At 60.5% G+C, this 22,498-nt stretch overlaps 1 protein-coding gene across 2 annotated transcripts in view; it reads left to right on the top strand.

The window, feature by feature from the left end:
- Nucleotides 1–22,498, top strand: part of SLC66A2 (solute carrier family 66 member 2) — a 37,733-nt gene that overhangs the window by 10,159 nt on the left and 5,076 nt on the right. The window contains exons 3-4 of one of the 2 annotated variants that reach the window (XM_062201829.1): nt 4,460–4,513; nt 18,629–18,845. In XM_062201829.1, the coding sequence (XP_062057813.1) occupies nt 4,460–4,513; nt 18,629–18,845 (271 nt within the window). The remainder of the gene's footprint in view (nt 1–4,459; nt 4,514–18,628; nt 18,846–22,498) is intronic. The other variant, XM_062201830.1, reaches the window with a different exon arrangement.

Here is a 22,498-nt window from a genome sequence, read left to right as displayed (position 1 = left end):
CCTCAGACCCAGGCCTGATCCTGGGTGGCTGTCTCTGCCCATGGCGGATCCTCGGTCCCAGGCCTGATCCTGGGTGGCTGTCTCTGCCCGTGGCGGATCCTCGGTCCCAGGCCTGATCCTGGGTGGCTCTCTCTGCCCATGGCAGATCTTGGGCCTGATCAGATCCCGTGTGGCTCTTCCCATGGCGGATCCTCGGTCCCAGGCCTGATCCTGGGTGGCTGTCTCTGCCCGTGGCGGATCCTCGGTCCCAGGCCTGATCCCGGGTGGCTGTCTCTGCCCGTGGCGGATCCTCGGTCCCAGGCCTGATCCCGGGTGGCTGTCTCTGCCCGTGGCGGATCCTCGGTCCCAGGCCTGATCCCGGGTGGCTGTCTCTGCCCGTGGCGGATCCTCGGTCCCAGGCCTGATCCTGGGTGGCTGTCTCTGCCCGTGGCAGATCCTCAGATCCAGGCCTGATCCCAGGTGGCTGTCTCTGCCCGTGGCGGATCCTCGGTCCCAGGCCTGATCCCGGGTGGCTGTCTCTGCCCGTTGCGGATCCTCGGTCCCAGGCCTGATCCTGGGTGGCTCTCTCTGCCCATGGCAGATCTTGGGCCTGATCAGATCCCGTGTGGCTCTTCCCATGGCGGATCCTCGGTCCCAGGCCTGATCCTGGGTGGCTGTCTCTGCCCGTGGCGGATCCTCGGTCCCAGGCTTGATCCCGGGTGGCTGTCTCTGCCCGTGGCGGATCCTCGGTCCCAGGCCTGATCCCGGGTGGCTGTCTCTGCCCGTGGCGGATCCTCGGTCCCAGGCCTGATCCCGGGTGGCTGTCTCTGCCCGTGGCGGATCCTTGGTCCCAGGCCTGATCCCGGGTGGCTGTCTCTGCCCGTGGCAGATCCTCAGACCCAGGCCTGATCCTGGGTGGCTGTCTCTGCCCGTGGCGGATCCTCAGATCCAGGCCTGATCCTGGGTGGCTCTCTCTGCCCGTGGTGGATCCTCGGTCCCAGGCCTGATCCTGGGTGGCTGTCTCTGCCCGTGGCAGATCCTCAGATCCAGGCCTGATCCCAGGTGGCTGTCTCTGCCCATGGCAGATCTTCGGTCCCAGGCCTGATCCCGGGTGGCTGTCTCTGCCCGTGGCGGATCCTCGGTCCCAGGCCTGATCCTGGGTGGCTGTCTCTGCCCATGGTGGATCCTCGGTCCCAGGCCTGATCCTGGGTGGCTGTCTCTGCCCGTGGCGGATCCTCGGTCCCAGGCCTGATCCTGGGTGGCTCTCTCTGCCCATGGCAGATCTTGGGCCTGATCAGATCCCGGGTGGCTCTCTCTGCCCAAGGTGGATCCTTGGTCCCAGGCCTGATCCTGGGTGGCTGTCTCTGCCCGTGGCAGATCCTCAGATCCAGGCCTGATCCCAGGTGGCTGTCTCTGCCCGTGGCGGATCCTCGGTCCCAGGCCTGATCCCGGGTGGCTGTCTCTGCCCGTGGCGGATCCTCGGTCCCAGGCCTGATCCCGGGTGGCTGTCTCTGCCCATGGCGGATCCTCGGTCCCAGGCCTGATCCTGGGTGGCTGTCTCTGCCCGTGGCGGATCCTCGGTCCCAGGCCTGATCCTGGGTGGCTCTCTCTGCCCATGGCAGATCTTGGGCCTGATCAGATCCCGTGTGGCTCTTCCCATGGCGGATCCTCGGTCCCAGGCCTGATCCTGGGTGGCTGTCTCTGCCCGTGGTGGATCCTCGGTCCCAGGCCTGATCCTGGGTGGCTGTCTCTGCCCGTGGCGGATCCTCGGACCCAGGCCTGATCCCGGGTGGCTGTCTCTGCCCGTGGCAGATCCTCGGTCCCAGGCCTGATCCCGGGTGGCTGTCTCTGCCCGTGGCGGATCCTCGGTCCCAGGCCTGATCCCGGGTGGCTGTCTCTGCCCATGGTGGGTCCTCGGTCCCAGGCCTGATCAGATCTCAGTGGCAAATTGTTGGTCCTGGGGTCTGGTCAGATCTGGGCTCTTTTGCAGGGATCTCACGTTGTCAGGTGCCTCTATTGGATGTGGGCAGCCGGGCTCATGGCCAGAAGCGTTCCTTCTGTGGGCCCACAGGCGTGTGCCCCCGTGCAGAGGGACTTCTTGCCTTGGTGTCGTGCTGTCCCTCAGCTCAGCCTGTACAGGAAGAGCAGGGAGCAGACAGGCCTTTCCCGTGCTTGCTTGGTTCTGAAGTTTGTTCCACTGATGTCGCGATGAGGACCGTGTTTGTGTCCGCCGTCTTGAGTGTGGCTGTAAAAGCACATGGAGTGGTTTGCGTGACTGTTGCTGTCTTGTCGAGGTGCACGGATTCCCCTTGATCCTGGCGCCACAAGAGGCTTCGTGATGGTGCCGTGGTGCTGACACCCACATCCCCCGTCGGGGCCCTGGGTGGAGTCCTGGCTCCGCTCCTGCTCCAGCTTCCTGCTCGTGTGCCCTTGGAGGCAGGGGTGATGGTTCCAGTACGTGGATTCCTGCCACTCCCTAGATCACATCCCTGGCTCCCAACCCAGTCCTGGCCATTACGGCATTTGGGGAGTGAATTGTCTGTGTGCCGACAGATAGACAGACAGACAGACAGACAGACATGTAGAAATACATTGAGAAGAGGCCCTGTGTTGTGTCTGCACCTTCTGCCTGTCCCAGGGTCAGTCCTTTCTCCTGGGAGCCGTGTGTCTGGGCTGTGGCACTGGGAGGCCGGTCGTGGTCTGTGTGGGTGGTGTGCACATGGCGGTTGGTGATGGCCTCTTCCGGGGGTTTCTGGTGATGTGAGACCTTTCATAAGTGCACACTGGCATGTTTGGCTCGACCTCAAGCCTTGTGGTGACCTGGCCCTGTTCAGCCTTGCGGTGGGTCCCTGCCCACCTGAGCCCAGTCCTGTTTGTTGCCCAACACCCCAGGAGTCACAGGGCTCATGTTACACCTGTGTGCCCAGAAGTGTGAGGGCGCCAACATCCCAGGAGTCATGGGACTCACATCGCATGCGTGTGCCCAGTGGAGTGAGGGTGCCACGGCTGTCGGCTGTGACACCCACATGTGGCCTCCTCCAGTGGCCAGGGCTTGCTCATGACACGGAAGCTGGACTCCAGGGCCCTTTGAGGAGCATTGTGGCTGGAAGCTGTGTTTCTTCCACGCCCACCTCTGCAGACTGGAGCCACTGCAGCTCTCCTGTCATCAAAGGGAAAGGACATGGGGCCAGTGCTGTGGCGCAGTGGGCTAAGACTCCGCCTGCAGCACCTGCATCCCTTATGGGCACCGGTTCTAGTCCTGGCTACTGCTTTTCCCATCCAGCTCTCTGCTGATTGCTGATGGCCTGGGAAAGCAGTGGAAGATGGCCCAAGTGCTTGGGCCCCTGCATCCGCATGGGAGACCGGGAGAAGCTCCTGGCTTCAGATTGGCCCAGCGCTAGCCATTGTGGCCATCTGGGGAGTGAACCAGCAGATGCAAGATTTTCTCTGTGTTTCTCTCTCTCTAACCCTGCCTCTTTACAAAGGGGGGGGGGGGAGGAGAGGACACAGACCCCCCTCCTGTGGGCGTGGCAGGTTCTGAAGAAGCCTCAGGACTGGCGAGGCTGCTGGGGCCGCGCCTGGACCCTGGGTTTCTGGCCTGGAGGCTGCGTCTGGCTCAGATTTGCAGAAGTGGGTGATTGCTAGAAACTCTCGCTTCCTCGCCGGCTGCGGGGCTCCTCCTGTCTGTCCTGCCCCGGCTGTCTAGCTTGCAGTGTGGCCGTCGGCACTCTCGCAGTGGTCTCTCCCACGCCTGGACCTTCCCCTGGCCCTGATGTGTGCCAGAATCACCTGGCATGTTCTGGTGTGCTCCACCACTCTGCTTGCTGGTGTCGCATGGTCAGGCCTGGAGGTGAAAACTGAAAAAGTGAAAGTCTGGGGCTGGAAATGGGGGGCTGCTGAGGCCGGGCCCCTCGGGCGTCTCCTCATTGCCGTGTTGCTTGTGAGCAGAGGCCCAGCAAGGGGAGGGGGGGCTGAGTGGGGGTCCCTGGTGACCCAGGAGGGAGGCAGGCAGGGAGGGGCTGGGGCTGTGGGTTTGTAAAACCGCGTCTCCCCACGTGGTCTCCCCACGTGGCGGCCCAGCACCTGCCTCCTGGGCAGCGGCAGTCGGCTGGGCAGAGGTTGCCCCGTGCCCACCATGCACCTGTTGAATTGAGTGACCTTTGGCAGGGACCTGGGAGACCGTGCTGCCCCCAAAGCCGCACACCCATGCATGCGCTGCCTGTGCCCTGCAAATTCGTTGAGAATGTGGTGACTTAGTTTTTGGTCCTACGTTGCCCCCCTGCACTTTCTTCTGGTATTGGAAGAGGGTAGAAATAATAGTCCAGGAAGTGGATTTTGTACTGCACAGGAACTGAAATTGTGGGGTCTTTCTGTTTTTAAAGAAATGCCAAAAGGGGAAATAGTTGTTTCCACTGTTAAAACCCGTCTGTTTCTTGTCTTTTCTTTCTGTGTCTTTCTCTGTTTTGTCTTTTAAATGTAGCTGCAGATAGTAAGGATGAAGAAACCAAAGCCCCCCCCAGGTGGTCCTATCTCGGTATGTACCCGGCTGCTTGAGGCCACCCCTCCCCCCCCACCCCCCCACCCTCACCCCCACCCCCTGCCTGTACCTGAGCCGACTCACCCAGCATGGCTGTGTGTGCAGCTGACTAACAGCCCATAGCTCTGCATGGTGTAGCTCCAGAAGCCTGCCTGTTCTCTGTGTGTGTGTGCGCGCGCACGTGTGTGTGTGTGTGTGTGTATGTGAGAGAGAGAGAGAGAGAGTGGGAGGGAGGGAGGGAGGGAGGGAGGGAGGGAGGGAGGGGCTGACGCTGATTGGGGAAGGAGGGAAGCAAAGCACTCTGCGGCCACAGATTCCAGACTTCCTTCCTCAAGTTCGTTCCAAAGTGTTCCGTTCTTTGGGATGCTGTCGTAAATGTTACCGCTTTGTTTTTTCGTCTTGAATTGTGCATTTGCGTTTATTAGAAATCAAATAGATTTGCACATGTGGACCTTGTGTCGTGCAACTTTGCTGAATTCGTTTGTTCGCTCCAACAGCTGTTTGGCAGACAGGATCTGCCACGCAGGAGTGCGTGATCTGCAGGTAGAGTTCTGCCCCTTCTCCCCGTGATGCCCTGCGCGCGAGAGAGGAGGCTGTGCGCCCACTCTGGCAGCCGGCACGGCAGCTCTGCTGTTGCCGCAGTGGGACCGCAGCGCCAGCGTCCCCGTCTTGGCCTTTTGTTGCGTGTCCTCATCTGGGGGTGTTCACCATGAACGTGCGCTGAAGTTTGCCCGCTGCTTTGTGTGTCTGTCGAGGCCATCCTGTGGCTGTCAGCTCTGTCCGCCACGGCGGTGCTCCATCGATGGTTCTGTGGGTCGAGCCAGCCTGCAGTCCTGGGTGCGCCCTATTTGGCCACGCTGGTGACGCTTCTTGGGTGTTGCAGGGCCGTGTTTGGAGCATCGTATTCAGGCTTTGGTGCCCACGTTCCAGTGTGGGCCTGCACTTTGTTTTCTCGTGGTAACTTTGCCTGGCTTAGTACCTGGATAATCCTGGCCTCGTAAGGCAGGTTGGGAGGTGCTCCCTCGTTGTCCGTTTTTAAAGAATTTGAAGGATTGCTGTCAGTGCTTTAGATACCTACAGATATCCGGGGCCTGGGCCTGCCTCTGTGGGAACTTTTAAAACTGCTGCGTTGGTTTCTGTCGAGAGCCTGTTCTGTCTCCTCCTTGCCCTCAGTTGGTCCCGTCTGACTGGCGTTGTCTGCTTTACTGGCCATGTGTTCTGCTGGTGCCCCTGCACCCATTCTCACCTGGGCAAGGCGCTAGCCAGGACCCTCATGTCACCCCCCGACCCCACCCGGTCCAGCTCAGGGGCTGTCAGTTGATTTGTTTCAAAGAGATGAATTTTGATTATTAAGTGTTTTTCTGTTCTCTAGTTTACTTAATTCCACTCTAAAATTATTATTTCTTTTCTTTTGCTTGCTTTGGGCTTAGCTTTTTCCCCCTAGCTTCTTGAGCTGGAAGGTTAGATCATTGATTTGAAATCTTTTTTAGATGTTTGCCATCATCATTTCCCTCTCAGCAGCGCGGTGGCGGCACCCTGTTGGTTCTGGTTTGTTTTCATTTTTGTTTGCCTTGAAGTGTTTTCCAGTTTCCTTGACGCATTGATTATTTAGAAGTGTGTTTTTTGGCCGGTGCCATGGCTCAATAGGCTAATCCTCCACCTTGCGGCGCCGGCACACCGGGTTCTAGTCCCAGTCGGGGCGCCGGATTCTGTCCCAGTTGCCCCTCTTCCAGGCCAGCTCTCTGCTATGGCCCAGGAGTGCAGTGGAGGATGGCCCAAGTGCTTGGGCCCTGCACCCCATGGGAGACCAGGATAAGCACCTCGCTCCTGGCTTCGGATCAGCCCGGTGCGCCGGCTGTGGCAGCCATTGGGAGATGAACCAACGGCAAAGGAAAACCTTTCTTTCTTTTTTTTTTTTGACAGAGTGGATAGTGAGAGAGAGAGACAGAGAGAAAGGTCTTCCTTTTTGCCGTTGGTTCACCCTCCAATGGCCGCTGCAGCCGGCGCATCTCGCTGATCCGAAGCCAGGAGCCAGGTGCTTCTCCTGGTCTCCCATGGGGTGCAGGGCCCAAGGACTTGGGCCATCCTCCACTGCCTTCCCAGGCCACAGCAGAGAGCTGGCCTGGAAGAGGGGCAACCGGGATAGAATCCGGCGCCCCAACCGGGACTAGAACCCGGTGTGCCAGGCCGCAAGGCAGAGGATTAGCCTGTTAAGCCACGGCGCTGGCCAAAAGGAAGACCTTTCTCCCTGTCTCTCTCTCTCACTGTCCACTCTGCCTGTTAAAAAAAAAAAAAAAGAAAAAAGAAAAAAAGAAGTGTGTTTCTTAACTCCACAAATTTGTGAATCTGTTACTGATTTCTAGCTTAATTCCCGGGAACTGGAATACGTGTGCGTTGAGGCTGGCTTTGTGGCCCAGCGTGCGTGCCGAGGAGGTTCCTCGCCCATGGAGGGGGGAAGCAGTTCTTCACGTGTTGTGGAGGGGAGACGGTTCCACGCGTGTTGGGGGGAGGTGGTTCCACACTTGGGGGGAGGTAGTTCCATATGGGTCGTGGGGTCGTGGAGGGGACCTGCCAGGCCTGGGCAGCTCATGGGTTCATCACTGAAAGGGGTATTGAGCCTCTAGCTGTGTTTGGGTCCTTTTCTCTTTCACTTACCAGTTTTTGCTTCTTGTATTTTGGAACACTGTTGTTAGGTGCGTATATGTTTGTAATTGTTACATTTATTGCTGAATTGGCCTTTCAACATTATAAAGTCTCTCTTGACTCCTAGTAATGCTTTTTTATTTTAAGATTCTGATATTAAGGTGGGCACTGCAGATCTCCCGTGGTGGTGCTCTGTGGTATTTATCTTTCTCCATTTTATTAAATTTGGACATCGTTGTATCTTTGGATCTAAAGTGTCTTTTGTAGGCATCGTGTAGAGAGTGTTTTCAGAATTTATTCTGCCCTTTGATTTGACTGTTTAGTTAATTCACACCTAGTGTTGTCTTGAGTTTATGTCTGGATTTTGCTTTTTGTTTTCCATATATATGATGTCTTTTTTGTCCCCAGCTTCTTTGCAGCTTCCTCTGGTTTTAAGTGACTGCTTTATGGTATAATATTTTAATTCACTTAATGATATTTTAGGTTACATTATTTCAATCAATTTTTTCCTTTTCATTTATTTTAAAGGCATAGAGACAAAAAGGGAAAGAGGGAAAGAGCTCTTCCATCCACTAGTTCATTCCACAAATGCCTGCAACAGCCAGGGCTGGGCCTGGTGGAAGTCAGGAGCCCAGAGCTCCATCTGGGTCTCCCGTGTGGGTGGCAGGGGCCCAAGTACCTAAACCTGCTGCCTCCCAGGGTGTGCGTGAGCAGGAATCTGGAATTGGAAGTGGAGCCGGGACTCAAACCCAGGCACTCTGATGTGGGATGTGGCATCCCAAGTGTCTGAACCACTGTGCCGAATGATTTTTTTAAACTACATTTTTGGAGTTATTGAGTTGCTATAAGGCTTACAGTGTGCATCTTAATTTATACTAACTTTATAATCAGATTTAAAAAAAAATTTTTTTGACAGGCAGAGTGGACAGTGAGAGAGAGAGACAGAGAGAAAGGTCTTCCTTTTGCCGTTGGTTCACCCTCCAATAGCCGCCATGGCCGGCACACTGTGGCCGGCGCACCGGGCTGATCCGAAGCCAGGAGCCAGGTGCTTATCCTGGTCTCCCATGGGGTGCAGGGCCCAAGGACTTGGGCCATCCTCCATTGCACTCCTGGGCCATAGCAGAGAGCTGGCCTGGAAGAGGGGCAACTGGGACAGAATCCAGTGCCCCGACCAGGACTAGAACCTGGTGTGCCAGCGCCACAAGGCAGAGGATTAGCCTATTGAGCCACGGCGCCGGCCCAGATTTCTCTTAAAAAAAGACTTAATTACTTGAAAGTAAAAATCAGAGACAGAGAGGTCTTCCCATCCACTGGTTTACTACCCAGATGGGCTCAGTGACCAGAGCTTGGCTACACCAAAGCCAGGAGCCAGGAGCTTTGTCCAGGTCTCCCACGTGGGTACAGGGGTCCAAGTACTTTGGCTATCCTCCACTGCTTTCCCAGGTGGATTAGCAGGGAGCTGGATCAGAAGTGGAACAGCTGGAACTGGAACCAGTGCCCATGTGGGATGTTGGCACCACAGGCAGTGGCTTTGCCCGCTGCACCACAGCGCCCGCCCGTATGTTCCATATATATGCGGAATCCCAGGGAGACAGCGAAGCGGCTCCTCCTTGTGGTGTGATCATTACACACACTGTGTCTACCTGGGTTACAAACTGGTAAAGCAGTGTTCTGTTACTTTAGGTAAATTTTGTGTCTCTCAGAGAAGAGCAAGAAGCAGCACCAGCACACGTTTGTGGAGTCCTTATATGACTCGTGCTCACCATTGTTCTCTTTCTGAAACGTTTACTTACTAACTTTCCTTATTTGGAAGAGAGAGAGAGAGAGAGAGAGAGAGAGAGTTCCCACACGCTGGCTTGCTCCCCACAAGCCTGCAACAGCCGGGGCTGGGCCAGGCCTGGACTGGAAGCCCGAGCTCCATCCTGGTCTCCCACGTGGGTGTCGGGGCCCAAGCAGCTGAGCCGTCACTGCTGCCCCTGGGCTGTGCGTGAGCAGGAAGCTGGGATTGGGAGCAGAGCCGGGGCTCAACCCAGACCCTCCAGTGGGGGCTGCAGTGTCCCAGGTGGCAGCCGATGCCCGCCCCTTTCCTGGCTCTCTTGGCTCCTTCCTGTGGCTCTGAGCGCCCTCTGCAGTGGTCTCCTGCAGTGCTTTGGGCCCAGCCATCCGACTTGGGCTGTCACTGTCAGGTGGTCATCGGAGTGCCCAGAGTAACCCTCTGTGGTGGTCTATACGCTGCTTGGGTGGGGTGCGCACAGTCCCTTCACCTGCCCCCGTGGTGCTGCGTGGGTTTGGAGCTTGTCTGGCGTGCCTGTGTTTCCCGTAAGCGGATCTGCCTGCCAGCAACACTCTCAGTGCTTGTTTGCGTGGTGGCTTCTCCACTGTGCCCTTGTATAAGAAGTGTTTGTTTATATGGAAGGCAGAGCTACAGAGACAGGCAAAGAGGGAATGAATGAGTATCTTCCACCAGCTGCTTCATTCCCGAAATAGCCACAACAGCCGGGACTGGGCCGGTTGAAGCCGGGAGCCTGGAGCTCGGGCTGGGACTCCCGGGGCCCGTGTGCTTGCTGTGCTAGGGGAAGCTGGGCTGGAAGCGGAGGAGAGCCAGGACGTGCACCAACATGCGATGCCGCCGTCGGTGCCACGCCGCCGGACCCCGCTGCGCCAGCAGCATGAACCACCGTCAGTTGTCAGCACTTAGTGCCGCCGGACCCCGCCGGACCCCGCTGGGCCCCGCTGCGCCAGCTGCGTCTTGCTGGGGCTTCCTCCCGAGCAGGAGGCCGCTTCTCTGTGGTGCTTCCCAGACCTCCGTTCTCTAGCATCAGTGCTTGGGTGTGATGCCGGCGTGTGGTGCTCTGTCTGCCGCACCTGGAGTGTGTTGAGATCCTCTGGAGGATGGCTTAATTTTTATTTATTTACTTTTTTAAAAAAGATTTATTTATTTATTTGAAAGTTACAGAGAGAGAGAAAGAGAGGCAGAGAGAGAGAGAGAGAGAGAGAGAGAGAGAGAGAGAGAGAGAGGTCTTCCATCTGCTGGTATATTCCCCAATTGACCGGAACTACGCCGATCCAAAGCCTGGAGCCAGGAGTTTCTTTTGGTGCTCTCATGTGGGTGCAGGGGTCCAAGCACTTGGGCCATCTTCTGCTGCTTTCCCAGGCCACAGCAGAGAGCTGGATCGGAAGTGGGGCAGCCAGGACTCGGACCGGTGCCCATATGGGAATGCCAGCACTGCAGGGGGTGGCCTTACCACCTGTGCCACAGTGCCTGCCCCATATTTACTTTTTTTTGAAAGGCAGGGTTACAGAGAGGCAGAGGCAGAGGGAGAGGGAGATAGAGAGAGAGGGAGAGGGAGAGAGAAGAGAGCGAGAAAGGTCTTCTATCTACTGATTCACTCCCCAGATGGCCACAGTGGCCAAAGCTATGCCAATAGGAAGCCAGGAGCCAGGAACTTCTTCCAGGTCTCCCATGTGGGTGCAGGGGCCTAAGCACTTTGGCCATCTTCTACTGTTTTCCCAGGCCACAGCAGAGAGCTGGATTGGAGTGGAGCAGCCGGGACTCGAACAGGCGCCCATCTGGGATGCGGGCACTGTAGGTGGTGGCCTTACCCGCTTCGCCACAGCGCCGGCCCTGGGTTAGTGTTTTCATCTGAGCTGGAGGTTTTCAGCCAGGATTGCGGGGCTATTCCCCCTGCATCTCTCGTCTCGTTAGGGGCACAGAGCGTTCGCCTGGCACTGGCGTCCTGAGGTGCGTTCTGCCTTCCCTGTCCTTTGGGCCGCGTCGTCTTTGCCGAGTCTCTGCCTGAGTGTGTAACCAGCTCTGCCCGGTGCGGCTCTCTGGCGAGGTGCTGCTGCCTGGTCTCTGTCGGCTCAGCCCGTGTCCTGCCTGCCGCCGTGGGCGTCTCTGCTGGCTCTGTTGCTGGGAACCGGACACTCCAGGTGACTGTCGCAGCAGCCGTGTGGCTCGTGCGCTTCTGCGTGTGGCTGCCCGGGTGGCTCTGGCTGGCCTCGACCCTCCTGGTCCCTGTGGAGCCTGTGGGGGTCAGTGCCGTCGGTGTGGCTTCCACTAGCTGCCCGCCCATGGTGGTGTTGGTTTGGGGGTGCCCCAGCTCTGGGCAGGTCAGGCTTTGCTCTGCTCCCCTCCTGCTCCTGAGCGTCTCCTACTGAGCACACGCAGCTCTAGCAGTCGGACCCATAGAGGGCGCTGTGGAGCGCTCTGCTCTGAGGCCCCTTCCTCCTGAGCCTGGACAGGGGCAGCACCCCTGCTCCCAGTGCAGGCGGCCCCACCCCCTGGGACCCTGGGCGTGCGCTGAGGCAGGATCGGTGGGGACACAGTGCGGGAGGGGGCCTGGAGCAGGCAGAGGGGAAGGGGCTGGCCGCCGCTCCTGCACTGGCCCTGGCGAGGGAGCCCCGTCCTGGCTGCCCCCGAGTGAGGGCTGTCTCACAGGTCGGGGAGCAGGGCCGCAGAGGCCCACTGCGCTGTCTGCTCCTCCCCCACCCTGGTGTCCTTTGCCCCGGCTGACCCCCAAGAGCCAGGGCCTGTGCTCCTGCTGCTGGGCAGGCGGTGTGCCCAGGCTGGGGCCCAGGCGCTGTGACTGCCTCAGGTCTGGCCTTTGAGCCTGGGAAGCTCTGGGCTTGGCTGAGTGTTCTGAGCCTGGCGTCTGGCCTTGGAGTGCTCAGAATGTGTCCGAGTGTGTCTGAATGTCAGACGGCCTGGACAGAGTCCACTGCCCCCTGGAAATGGAATGTGAGCCGGGGCTCAGCCACCCGCGCGCGCTCTCAGGTTTCCTGGGGACATGTTAAAAATAGTGGAACCAGGGCAGGCGCCTGCCCGGCAGTTGAGGCGCAGCTGGGACCCCACGTCCCAGACACAGTGCCTGGGTTTGACCTGGCTCTGTTCCAGGCTCCACCTTCCTGCTCATGTGACCCCGGGAGGCAGCAGTGTGGCTCAAGTGCTTGGGTCCCTGCCACCCACATGGCCCTGCCATTGTGGGCTTTGGAGGAGTGAACTAGCCAATGCGAGCTCTCTGTCTATTTCTGTGTCACCCTGCCCCTCAAGTAAGTCAATAAATACTTTAAATAACACTGTAGTGTCGGGGCCCCAGCACTGTGGCGTAGTGGGTAAAGCCGCCACCTGCAGTACCAGCATCCCGTATGAGCGCCAGTTCAAGTCCTGGCTGCTGCACTTCCAGTCCAGCTCCATGCTAATGCGCTTGGGAAAGCAGCTGAAGACAGCCGAAATCACTGGGCCCCTGCACCAGTGGGAGACTGGGAAGAAGCTCCTGGCTTTGGATCGGCCCAGCTCCGGCCGTCGTGGCCATTTAGGGAGTGAACCAGCAGATGGAAGATCAACCTCTCTGCCTGCCTCTCTGTAACTCTGCCTTTCGAATAAATAAATAAAAATAAAAAATCCTAAAAAAGAGGCTGTAGTGTTTAAATAATAAATATAGTGGGAAGAGCTGGGTGAGATGCTACCTGCTGTTTCTGCAGGATCAGTGGCATCTTTGTAGGCTTTTCTCCACCCTTGTGCTCAGTCTTTGGGGTGCGTGTGAGCCCCACACTCAGCCACGCTCAGATACTGGCGCAGCATGTGCTGGGCCATGAGTTCTGCGGGTGGAGATCCCGCTCCTGTTAAACCCGTGTCCAGAAGGAGCTCGGAGCATGCACACGCCTGCTCGCCGAAGCATCTTGGCGATGCCTTTGGAGAGTGACGCTCCGGTCTTTCCCAGCTGCACAGGCTTTCTTGTGGAATTCTCGGCTCCCACGCACAGGGGCCCTTTGTGCAGGTGCCGTCCTGTTCTCTTGCCTCTCTGGTTTGCTGTGTTGCTCCTTGCGGCCCCCAGCGTAGACAGCGCGGCCTGGCTTGGGTGTGCGTCCCTGGGAAATCGCAGAAGCAACCTGTGAACTCCCACCTGGTGCCCACCCCAGGTGCCGGGGCCGGTGCCAGGGCTCCTTCTCTGAGTCTCAGGCTCCCAGGGAGGGTCTTGCTCACCTGATGCTCGGGGGAGGGCCCAGGCGTCAGGACCTCGTCGTGGCTTTGTTGTGAGTTTCTCTCCCAGTGCACCCCCAGATCCACCCAGTAGGATGCAGGCTCGGGGCTGGGTGTGGTGCAGCGGGTAAACCACAGCGCGGGATGCCTGCAGCCCTTGTCAGAGCCTGGTGTGAGTCCCGGCTCCCCTGCTTCTGAAGCGGCTTCCTGGCCAGGCGTCTCGGGGGCGGCAGTGGTGCCGCACAGGAGACTTGGGAGTTCCTGGCTCCTGGGTGTTGCGGCCATGTGGGGAAGGAGCCCGCACTTGGGAGATCAGTTCTGTTTCTCCCTCTCTCCATTCTGACTGCCAGGTAGATAAGTAGATCGACCTGTCATTTTTTAAGGTGTGGGTTTGGGGTTGGCTTGGCTCCCTGTCAGGAGAGGGCCCTCCTGTCCTGATGTCTCAAGCCCACGGATCCAGAGTCAGCGTGGTGCTGCGAGCAGGTGGGTCACTTGGGGGCTGTGGGTGTGCACGAGGGGATGGGGGATGTGGGGGCTGGCATGGGAAGGTGCCCTCTGCTCTGTGGGCGTGGCCCCAGTTGAAGTGTGGCCACAGGTGGCTTTGCTGCCGGTGTGGGCGTGTGGTCCTCCAGGACATGCAGCCCTGCTCTGGAGAGCCTTGGGGCCCCTTCCTCCGCAGGGCCCAGCTGCTTGCTTCTCATTGGTGATTGGTGTGAGTGCCCCAGGGTGCAGGGGCTGGGTCCCTGGCTCCCAGGGACGCTGGGGGCTGTCCCCATGTCAGGTCTGGGGGTGAGTCCGTCCCAACTCACAAGAGCTCCCCTGCCCCAGGCAGGGGAAACGTTTCTGCAGGAACTGGTTCATTCTCTGGAGGACTCTGCCTGAGCCAGACGGGGCGAGCCACACGAGGGCGCTCATGGGCTGCCGCAGCGTCCTAGCACAGCACGGCCAGGCTAGGCTGCCTTCTGTGATCCTGTAGTGGACCCCATCTTGCTGCGTCGCCCTCACGGGTGAACCGGCCACTCTGGCCTTGAGAGACCTGAGGCCTGGGCTGGGGCCACTCTGTTCTGTGGTCCTCAGTTTCCCACATCTGACCGCTGGGTGCTTTTCCTGGAATATCTGCTGGGCAGAGCTGGGGCTGTGCAGAGGCAGGCGCTGCCTGCGTACACGGCCTTCCCTGGCAGAGTCTGGCTTCTGAGGCCTGCAGGTGCCGGCCCAGGTGACGGGGAGGAGGCGCCTCCCCGGCCGGCCCCGCAGCTGGACAGCAGGGCAGGTGACGTGGGGGAGGAGGCGCCTCCCTGGCTGACCCACAGCTGGACAGCAGGGCAGGTGACGTGGGGGAGGAGGCGCCTCCCCAGCTGGCCCACAGCTGGACAGCAGGGTAGGTGACATGGGGGAGGAGGTGCCTCCCCGGCCGGCCCGCAGCTGGACAGCAGGTGCCTTGCTGGCAGACACCGACCACTTATTTCTTGCCCTGAACTGTGATCTCGTGCTGAGAGAGAACGAAGAGTTGAGACTGGGGAATGTGCAGTAACAAGTCCCTGTTTGCACAGGGAGGGCCCCTGTAGCACAGCCACGGGGATGGGGTGGGTCTATGGGCCGGGGCTGCTCTCCAGTGCAGCCCCAGGGGCATCTCCTCCTTGTGGGGAGGGCCTGGGAGCGGTAGGCTGGGGATGGCACCCGTATGGCTTCCCAGCGTCAAGTTGCTGTGGGTCCCTGGCACAGCCCTGCACATCCTATAGCCTGGAAAACAGGCGGGTGACAGAACTGACCAGGCTGTGTGTGACAGGCCAAGGGCTACACGTGGCACAGGCACGATGTGGAGGCTCTGTGAGTGCTGGGCTCCGTGGGTGCCCCGCTGCTGCCCTCACGTGGGCAAGGCAGACGTTCAGAGGTTTGCCGCCTGTATTCCTGGGTGAAGCTGCTGGCTGGGTTTAGAAGCACCCGTTGTGTGGGAGCCGAGTCACCGGAAACGCTGGCCCGAGGCTGCACCGAGGCTTCGTGTGTCCTTTGCCAGTGGACTTCACGGAAAGCCCGATTCCTGTGTACGGACAGGAGGCTGGGAGGCCATGAGTGCACTGGGCACGTTCCTGTTTGGACCGTGCTTGGCACAGTCCAGGAAGGCCACGGCCAGAGGTTTGGAGCCGGCAACACCTCGGGTGCTGTTTGCAGACCCTTGTCCATAGGACATGGGCTGTCCGTGCAGGAGGGCCCCTCTGGGTGTGTGGAGATGTCTCGGGAGGAGGGGCAACCGGCCAGGACCAGTTCAGCCCAGTTACTGACACATCCCTGCCTGGCGGACCCCCGAGGATTGTCCATGAGTCCTGGTCATTGGGGTGGATGGCAAAGCTGCAGAAGCTGGGGGGCCCCATGTCCCCCAGCCTCCGAATGTCCCTGAGCCTCTGGTGGCCTCCCGGCTGTGCCCCAGCCAGGGTGTGGTGTGGAAGTGAGGGAGTGGCACCTCACACAGGAATCAGGCTCTGGTGTGCAGCTGTGAGGTGTGGCCAGGGTCCTGTCCCAGCCGTGGACTCCTCGTGGCCGTGGTCTGTGTGTCCTGCGGGAGGTAGTGTCTTCTGTGAGGTGTGGCCAGGGTCCCATCCCGGCCGTGGACTCCTCGTGTCCGTGGTCTGTGTGTCCTGCGGGAGGTAGTGTCTTCTGTGAGGTGTGGCCAGGGTCCCGTCCCTGCCGTGGACTCCTTGTGGCCATGGTCTGTGTGTCCTGCGGGAGGTAGTGTCTTCTGTGAGGTGTGGCCAGGGTCCCGTCCTGGCCGTGGACTCCTCGTGGCCATGGTCTGTGTGTCCTGTGGGAGGTAGTGTCTTCTGTGAGGTGTGGCCAGGGTCCTGTCCCGGCCGTGGACTCCTCGTGGCCATGGTCTGTGTGTCCTGTGGGAGGTAGTGTCTTCTGTGAGGTGTGGCCAGGGTCCTGTCCCGGCCGTGGACTCCTCGTGGCCGTGGTCTGTGTGTCCTGCGGGAGGTAGTGTCTTCTGTGAGGTGTGGCCAGGGTCCTGTCCCGGCCGTGGACTCCTCGTGGCTGTGGTCTGTGTGTCCTGCGGGAGGTAGTGTCTTCTGTGAGGTGTGGCCAGGGTCCCGTCCCTGCCGTGGACTCCTCGTGTCCGTGGTCTGTGTGTCCTGCGGGAGGTAGTGTCTTCTGTGAGGTGTGGCCAGGGTCCTGTCCCGGCCGTGGACTCCTCGTGGCCGTGGTCTGTGTGTCCTGCGGGAGGTAGTGTCTTCTGTGAGGTGTGGCCAGGGTCCTGTCCTGGCCGTGGACTCCTCGTGGCCGTGGTCTGTGTGTCCTGTGGGAGGTAGTGTCTTCTGTGAGGTGTGGCCAGGGTCCTGTTCTGGCCGTGGACTCCTCGTGGCCGTGGTCTGTGTGTCCTGTGGGAGGTAGTGTCTTCTGTGAGGTGTGGCCAGGGTCCTGTCCCGGCCGTGGACTCCTCGTGGCCGTGGTCTGTGTGTCCTGTGGGAGGTAGTGTCTTCTGTGAGGTGTGGCCAGGGTCCTGTCCTGGCCGTGGACTCCTCGTGGCTGTGGTCTGTGTGTCCTGTGGGAGGTAGTGTCTTCTGTGAGGTGTGGCCAGGGTACCGTCCCGGCCGTGGACTCCTCGTGGCCATGGTCTGTGTGTCCTGCGGGAGGTAGTGTCTTCTGTGAGGTGTGGCCAGGGTCCCGTCCCTGCCGTGGACTCCTCGTGGCCATGGTCGGGAGGTAGTGTCTTCTGTGAGGTGTGGCCAGGGTCCCGTCCCTGCCGTGGACTCCTCGTGGCTGTGGTCTGTGTGTCCTGTGGGAGGTAGTGTCTTCTGTGAGGTCTGGCCAGGGTCCCGTCCCGGCCGTGGACTCCTCGTGTCCGTGGTCTGTGTGTCCTGCGGGAGGTAGTGTCTTCTGTGAGGTGTGGCCAGGGTCCCATCCCGGCCGTGGACTCCTCGTGGCCATGGTCTGTGTGTCCTGTGGGAGGTAGTGTCTTCTGTGAGGTGTGGCCAGGGTCCTGTCCTGGCCGTGGACTCCTCGTGGCTGTGGTCTGTGTGTCCTGTGGGAGGTAGTGTCTTCTGTGAGGTGTGGCCAGGGTCCTGTCCTGGCCGTGGACTCCTCGTGTCCGTGGTCTGTGTGTCCTGCGGGAGGTAGTGTCTTCTGTGAGGTGTGGCCAGGGTCCCGTCCCGGCCGTGGACTCCTCGTGGCCGTGGTCTGTGTGTCCTGCGGGAGGTAGTGTCTTCTGTGAGGTGTGGCCAGGGTCCTGTTCTGGCCGTGGACTCCTCGTGGCCGTGGTCTGTGTGTCCTGCGGGAGGTAGTGTCTTCTGTGAGGTGTGGCCAGGGTCCTTCCCGGCCGTGGACTCCTCGTGGCCGTGGTCTGCCTGTCCTGCGGGAGGTAGTGTCTTCTGTGAGGTGTGGCCAGGGTCCTGTTCTGGCCGTGGACTCCTCGTGGCCTTGGGCTATGTGTTGTGGGAGCCATATGTTCCCTGGACTTAGTGATCCTGGTCCTTTCCTTGTTGAAAATCCCAAATTTTCTGCCAACTGTTTTTTTTTTTAAGATTTATTTATTTATTTGAAAGTCAAGAGTTACACAAAGAGAGAAGGTGAGGCAGAGAGAGAGAGAGAGAGAGAGAGAGAGAGAGAGAGAGAGAGAATGTCATCTGTCCGCTGGTTCACTCCCCAATTTGCTGGAACAGCCAGAGCTGCACCGATCTGGAGCCAGGAGCTTCTTCCAGGTTTCCTATGTGGGTGCAGGGGCCCAAGGACCTGGGCCATCTTCTGCTGCTTTCCAAGGCCACAGCAGAGAGGTGGATCGGAAGTGGAGCAGCCGGGACTTGAACTGGTGCCCGTGTGGGATGCCGGCACTGCAGGCGGCTTTACCTGTTACACCACAGCGTTGGACCCATTGCCAACTCTTGAACTGTGTTGTTGGCTGAGGGTTTAGGGTTTTCTGTGTTTTGTAAACAGCCCCTTTAACACGTGTGAGATTTGCAGAATTTTTCTTGCAGTCTGTGGCTGCTTCTTCTCAATGGTATCTCTTGACAAGCGGAGGTTTTACATTTTTACGAAGTCATGTGTCAGGTTGTTCTTTTTTCCTGAGTTAAAAAGATGTTATTTATTTGTTTGAAAGAGGCAGAGACAGAGGCAGAGAGCGCTCTCCCGCCTGCTGACTCCCCCTCCAAAGGCTGCATCTGGACTGGCTCAGAGCTGGCAGCCCGGAGCTCTGTCGAGTCTCCCCCGGCTGGCAGGGACGCCCAGCGTGTGCATCAGCAGGAGGCTGGAGCTGGGAGCAGAGCCAGGGCTCAGACCAGGTGCTCCCATATGGGAGGCGCTGTCCCATGTGGCGTGGTAACCACAGGGCCAGGACCTGCCGCACCCCGGCCTGCGGCCATTAGTGCCGGTCTCGGGGCAGTGAAGGGGGCAGGTACTGGGAGGGCCTGTCACTCTGCAGGGGCAGAGCCATGGTTTGTCTGGTTGTCCCAGCGCACCTGCTCCCCTCCCCTCTCTGACCCCCTCTTCCTCTCGCCTAGACTTCGATCCCCGGCACTTCTGGCACTGGAGCAGCTTTGGGGACTACGTGCAGTGTGTCCTGGCCTTTGCCGGTGTGGCCGCCTACGTCACCTACCTGTCCATCGACTCGACGCTGTTCGTGGAGACGCTGGGCTTCCTGGCCGTGCTGACCGAGGCCATGCTGGGCGTGCCGCAGCTCTACCGAAACCACCGGCACCGCTCCACCGAGGGCATGAGGTAGGGCCCAGGCTGAGCCCGCGCCCGACGATCGCGATGGCCAACAGACACGGGTCCTGACCTCTTGTCCTGGGCAGGTGGTGCTGGGTGGGACTGCAGCTGCCCAGAGCTGTGAGGACGTAGCCTGAGCCCAGGGGACAGGCCAGGGTGGCTCTGTGACTGTCCCCAGGTGTGCCTGGCCTGGGCTCCCCTCTCCTGTGAGTGGGGGGGTGGTTAGAGCACTGAGAGACGGTCCTGGGGAGGCCATGGCGCCGACTTCTCTGATCCCCGTCTTCCCTGGAGACCTCCCTAAGAACAGTGTCATGGTAGGGCCCGGGGAGCTGAGCTGACAGGGGTGCCAGGGCCGCCCTTACCTCTGCGTGGGGTGTGGGGTCCACTGGGCAGGGTGAGGTGACCCTGGCCTGGGTGTGGTGTTTCCCACTCGTGACCCTTGTACTGGTGGCCTTGTTGAACCTGGGGCCCTCCCTGGGAATACCTGGTCATGTTGGCTCAGGTGCACAGCTCAGGCGAGGCTGCTGGTGGCTGCCGGGGTGTCGCCCCCTCCCTGCCAGAAGACCTGCCATCCTGGGACCCTTCCCTGCCCAGCCAGGCCCAGGAATGCCCAGGTGGGTGGGGTTGGTGCTTCTGCCTTGAGTTTGACAGATTTTAGGCGATCCTGGCTTGTGCTCCCAGGGTCGCGTTTTAAGTGAAGTATAGGCACACCAACCGGGGGTTTGTGGCAAGCAGTCCTGTGAGCCTGTGAGTGCAGCGTGGTGGTCCTGGCTGTCCTGAGGACCCCTGGCCCAGGCTGGGAAGTGGGGGCGCTGCCCAGCTCTGGGACCCATGGCCTCTGCTCTGCGTTGAAGAGCAGGTCCCTGGGCTGCATCAGGGCCGGGAGTCCTGAGTCCCTGAGTCGACAGAGTCCTCCCCGCGCAGGAGGTCCTGCCCCACTTGTCCGTGTGTCCGGTGGTGTGCACGTGTGTCCACACGGGCCGCCACTCTGATGGTGCGCGTGCACTCCTTCGTCTACCTTGGGGAAGCTGCCGAGGCATTTCTGAATTCCTTCCTTTTGCAAAGTGAGTGGTAGCGCCCTGAGAGCACAGCGAGCCCACGTCCCGCAGGTCCTGTCAGCACAGGGCCTGGGGCAGGAGGGAGGCCCGTGGCGAACGCCACCCTGCAGGTGCATGTGGAAGGGGGGCCGGCCCCGGGAAAGCCACTGGAAAGGCGAGATTCTTCAGGGAGGGGGTGGCGTGAGCGCACAGGGCGAGGAGGGGGCAGGTGCACCCTGCTGCATCACAGGAGCTGTTTGAACGGCTGTGGGCTGAGTGGGAGGCCAGGCTGGACATGGGCCCCGCTGTGCTGAGCAGACCCTAAACACGGGTGTCTTCCTCAGGGGGCTCCCGGGCCATCACAGCCACATCCGGGGCTGAGCTGGGGAGCAGGCTCTGGGAAGCCTCAGACCTCCAGGTCTGCGCATGCGGTGGCCCAGGAGCACACGCGCCAGGTCAGTGGCTGCATTTGGGGCTGGGCCCGCGAGGGTGAGCATTCAGGGTTGCTCTGCTGGGCCACGACACAGCACAGAGCCCCACAGGGAGCGAGCGGGCTCCACGTGTTCACGGTCCTGTGACTTCAACACGCTTCCATCACCAGGAGACATGCCAGCCACACGGCCCACTCCCGTCACCAGGAGACATGCCAGCCACACAGCCCGCTTCTGTCACACGGGAGACACGCCAGTCACATGGCCCGCTCCCATCACACGGGAGACCCGCCAGCCACACGGCCCGCTCCCGTCACATAGGAGACACGCCAGCCACGCGGCCCGCTTCTGTCACATGGGTGACACGCCAGCCACACAGCCCGCTCCCGTCACATAGGAGACACGCCAGCCACACGGCCCGCTCCCGTCACACGGGAGACACGCCAGCCACACGGCCCGCTCCCGTCACACGGGCAACACACTGCTCGCCGGCCAGGCAGCTGGGCGGACGCACTTTGCCCTCCACGGTGGGCACGGATGGAACCTCTGTGCCCGAGCGCTCAGTGCCGGTCAGACCTCATGCGCTGGTCCAGGCTGGCGGGACGGGGATGCTCCATTTACTGCAGTTCCTTCTCCTGGGACGCACTGAGGGTCCAGGGCTGACTGTCGCGGGAAGGGCCGTGTTGCACCCACCTGCACGCCCTGGCCCAGCCCTCGCTGGTGTCAGCCGCCCTCCCTGCCACGTGGAGGACTGTCCAGGCGCCCACCGCGCCGCCGCTGCTGCCTGAGCTGTGGGTTCTCTGGCTGAGCGTGAGTGTTCTGTGTGTTCGGGAGCCGGCAAAGCGGAGCTGCGCTTATCTTGGTGCAGTGAGTCTTCCCAGAGCCCAGGGAAGTGCGCCCTGCCTGTCTGTCAGATCCCCTCTTCCGGGAGCCTCCAAGTGCCCGCCCAGGCTGCCCATGTCTGTGTGTGCAGTGGGCGCCGGCAGGGGCGCACCAGTGACGTCCAGCGGCCGAGAGGCTGGGAGGGGACGCTGTGGGAGAAAGCTGTTCCCGGCTCTTGGTGAAGTCCGGCGGGGACACTGCTCAGGGCCATGGCCGCAGGGCAAGGGCCCCCGCAGGAGGGCACGCGCAGGAGAGGACGGGCTCAACTCAGCACAGCCCAGACATCTGCCGGGACACCGGACACATGTGGGCGTCTCCGTGGACCCAGACGTGGCATCTCCACGGACCCCAGCACGGTGGGCATCTCCACGAACTCCCTGAAGCCCCCGTGGGACTTAGACTTCCTCCCCTCTTGTGGGCAGCCTTTCCACTTTCTTGGTGGCGTCCCTCGTGGCACAGGGTTGATTGGGACGAAGCCCGCTGTGGGCTTTCTGTTTCATTTCCTGTGCCGCCTCCGCTGATCCGTCGCCTGTGGGTTTAGGCCGCAGGCCATCTGTCTTCTCCCGATTTTCAGATGGGAACCCACAGCCTTCTTTCAGGTTTAGGGCACTGGTGTTTGCCAGCTCCGTGGAGATGTTTTGCGGGTTGTTTCTAGCTCATTCCGTGGAGCAGTTCTGAGAGGAGCCACGTCCCCAAATGTGAGTGAGCCCCACAGACTGGCTACAGCCCCCCGCTGCGCCACGGGGAGTGCAGCGTGGCCGTGAGTGGTGTGCGTGTGCTTGCATCATCTGGTTTTCCAGGGAGGCCTAGGGCCAGAGGACGCTGAAGGGAAGTGACCGCTCGACTGCCCGAGGCTACGGCGTGGGTCACGCGTGGCCCAGGCGGACGCGCCAGGTCCTTGGCTCCGCAGAGCTCGGTGCGCGGGAGCAGACTGGGGCTGGCTGGGGCCCGAGTGTCCACACAGGACGCTTCCAAGGCGCTGGGTGCTGTGGTCTCCTGAGCCCCCGGGCTCTGTCCCGGCAACAGTGTGAGAGCCGAGAGGCCGCCTGTGCTCTCCTGGGAGTGTCGGAAACCAGAGCAGGAGAGAGGCCGGGATGGCCGCTCCCAGCGAGAGGAGCTGAGTGCAGGAGGCTGGGGTCACTGGAATGTGGGACACCGTGCTGGGGGCTCTGCCCAGATGCCCACAGCCTCCCCAGCGCTGCCTGGCCCTGCTCCCAGACCCCATGATGCTGTGTGCTGGCTGGGGCTGAGCAGCTTCCCCATCCTGCATCTTCACCCTGGGGCCTGGGGGGTCTGACGCTGAGGGCGACTC

The sequence above is a fragment of the Lepus europaeus genome, chromosome 9, assembly GCF_033115175.1.
Source record: "Lepus europaeus isolate LE1 chromosome 9, mLepTim1.pri, whole genome shotgun sequence".
Taxonomy (NCBI): Eukaryota; Metazoa; Chordata; class Mammalia; order Lagomorpha; family Leporidae; genus Lepus; species Lepus europaeus.
The sequence above is the reverse complement of the archived record's forward strand: the minus strand, read 5'-3'. Positions and strand labels throughout refer to the sequence as shown.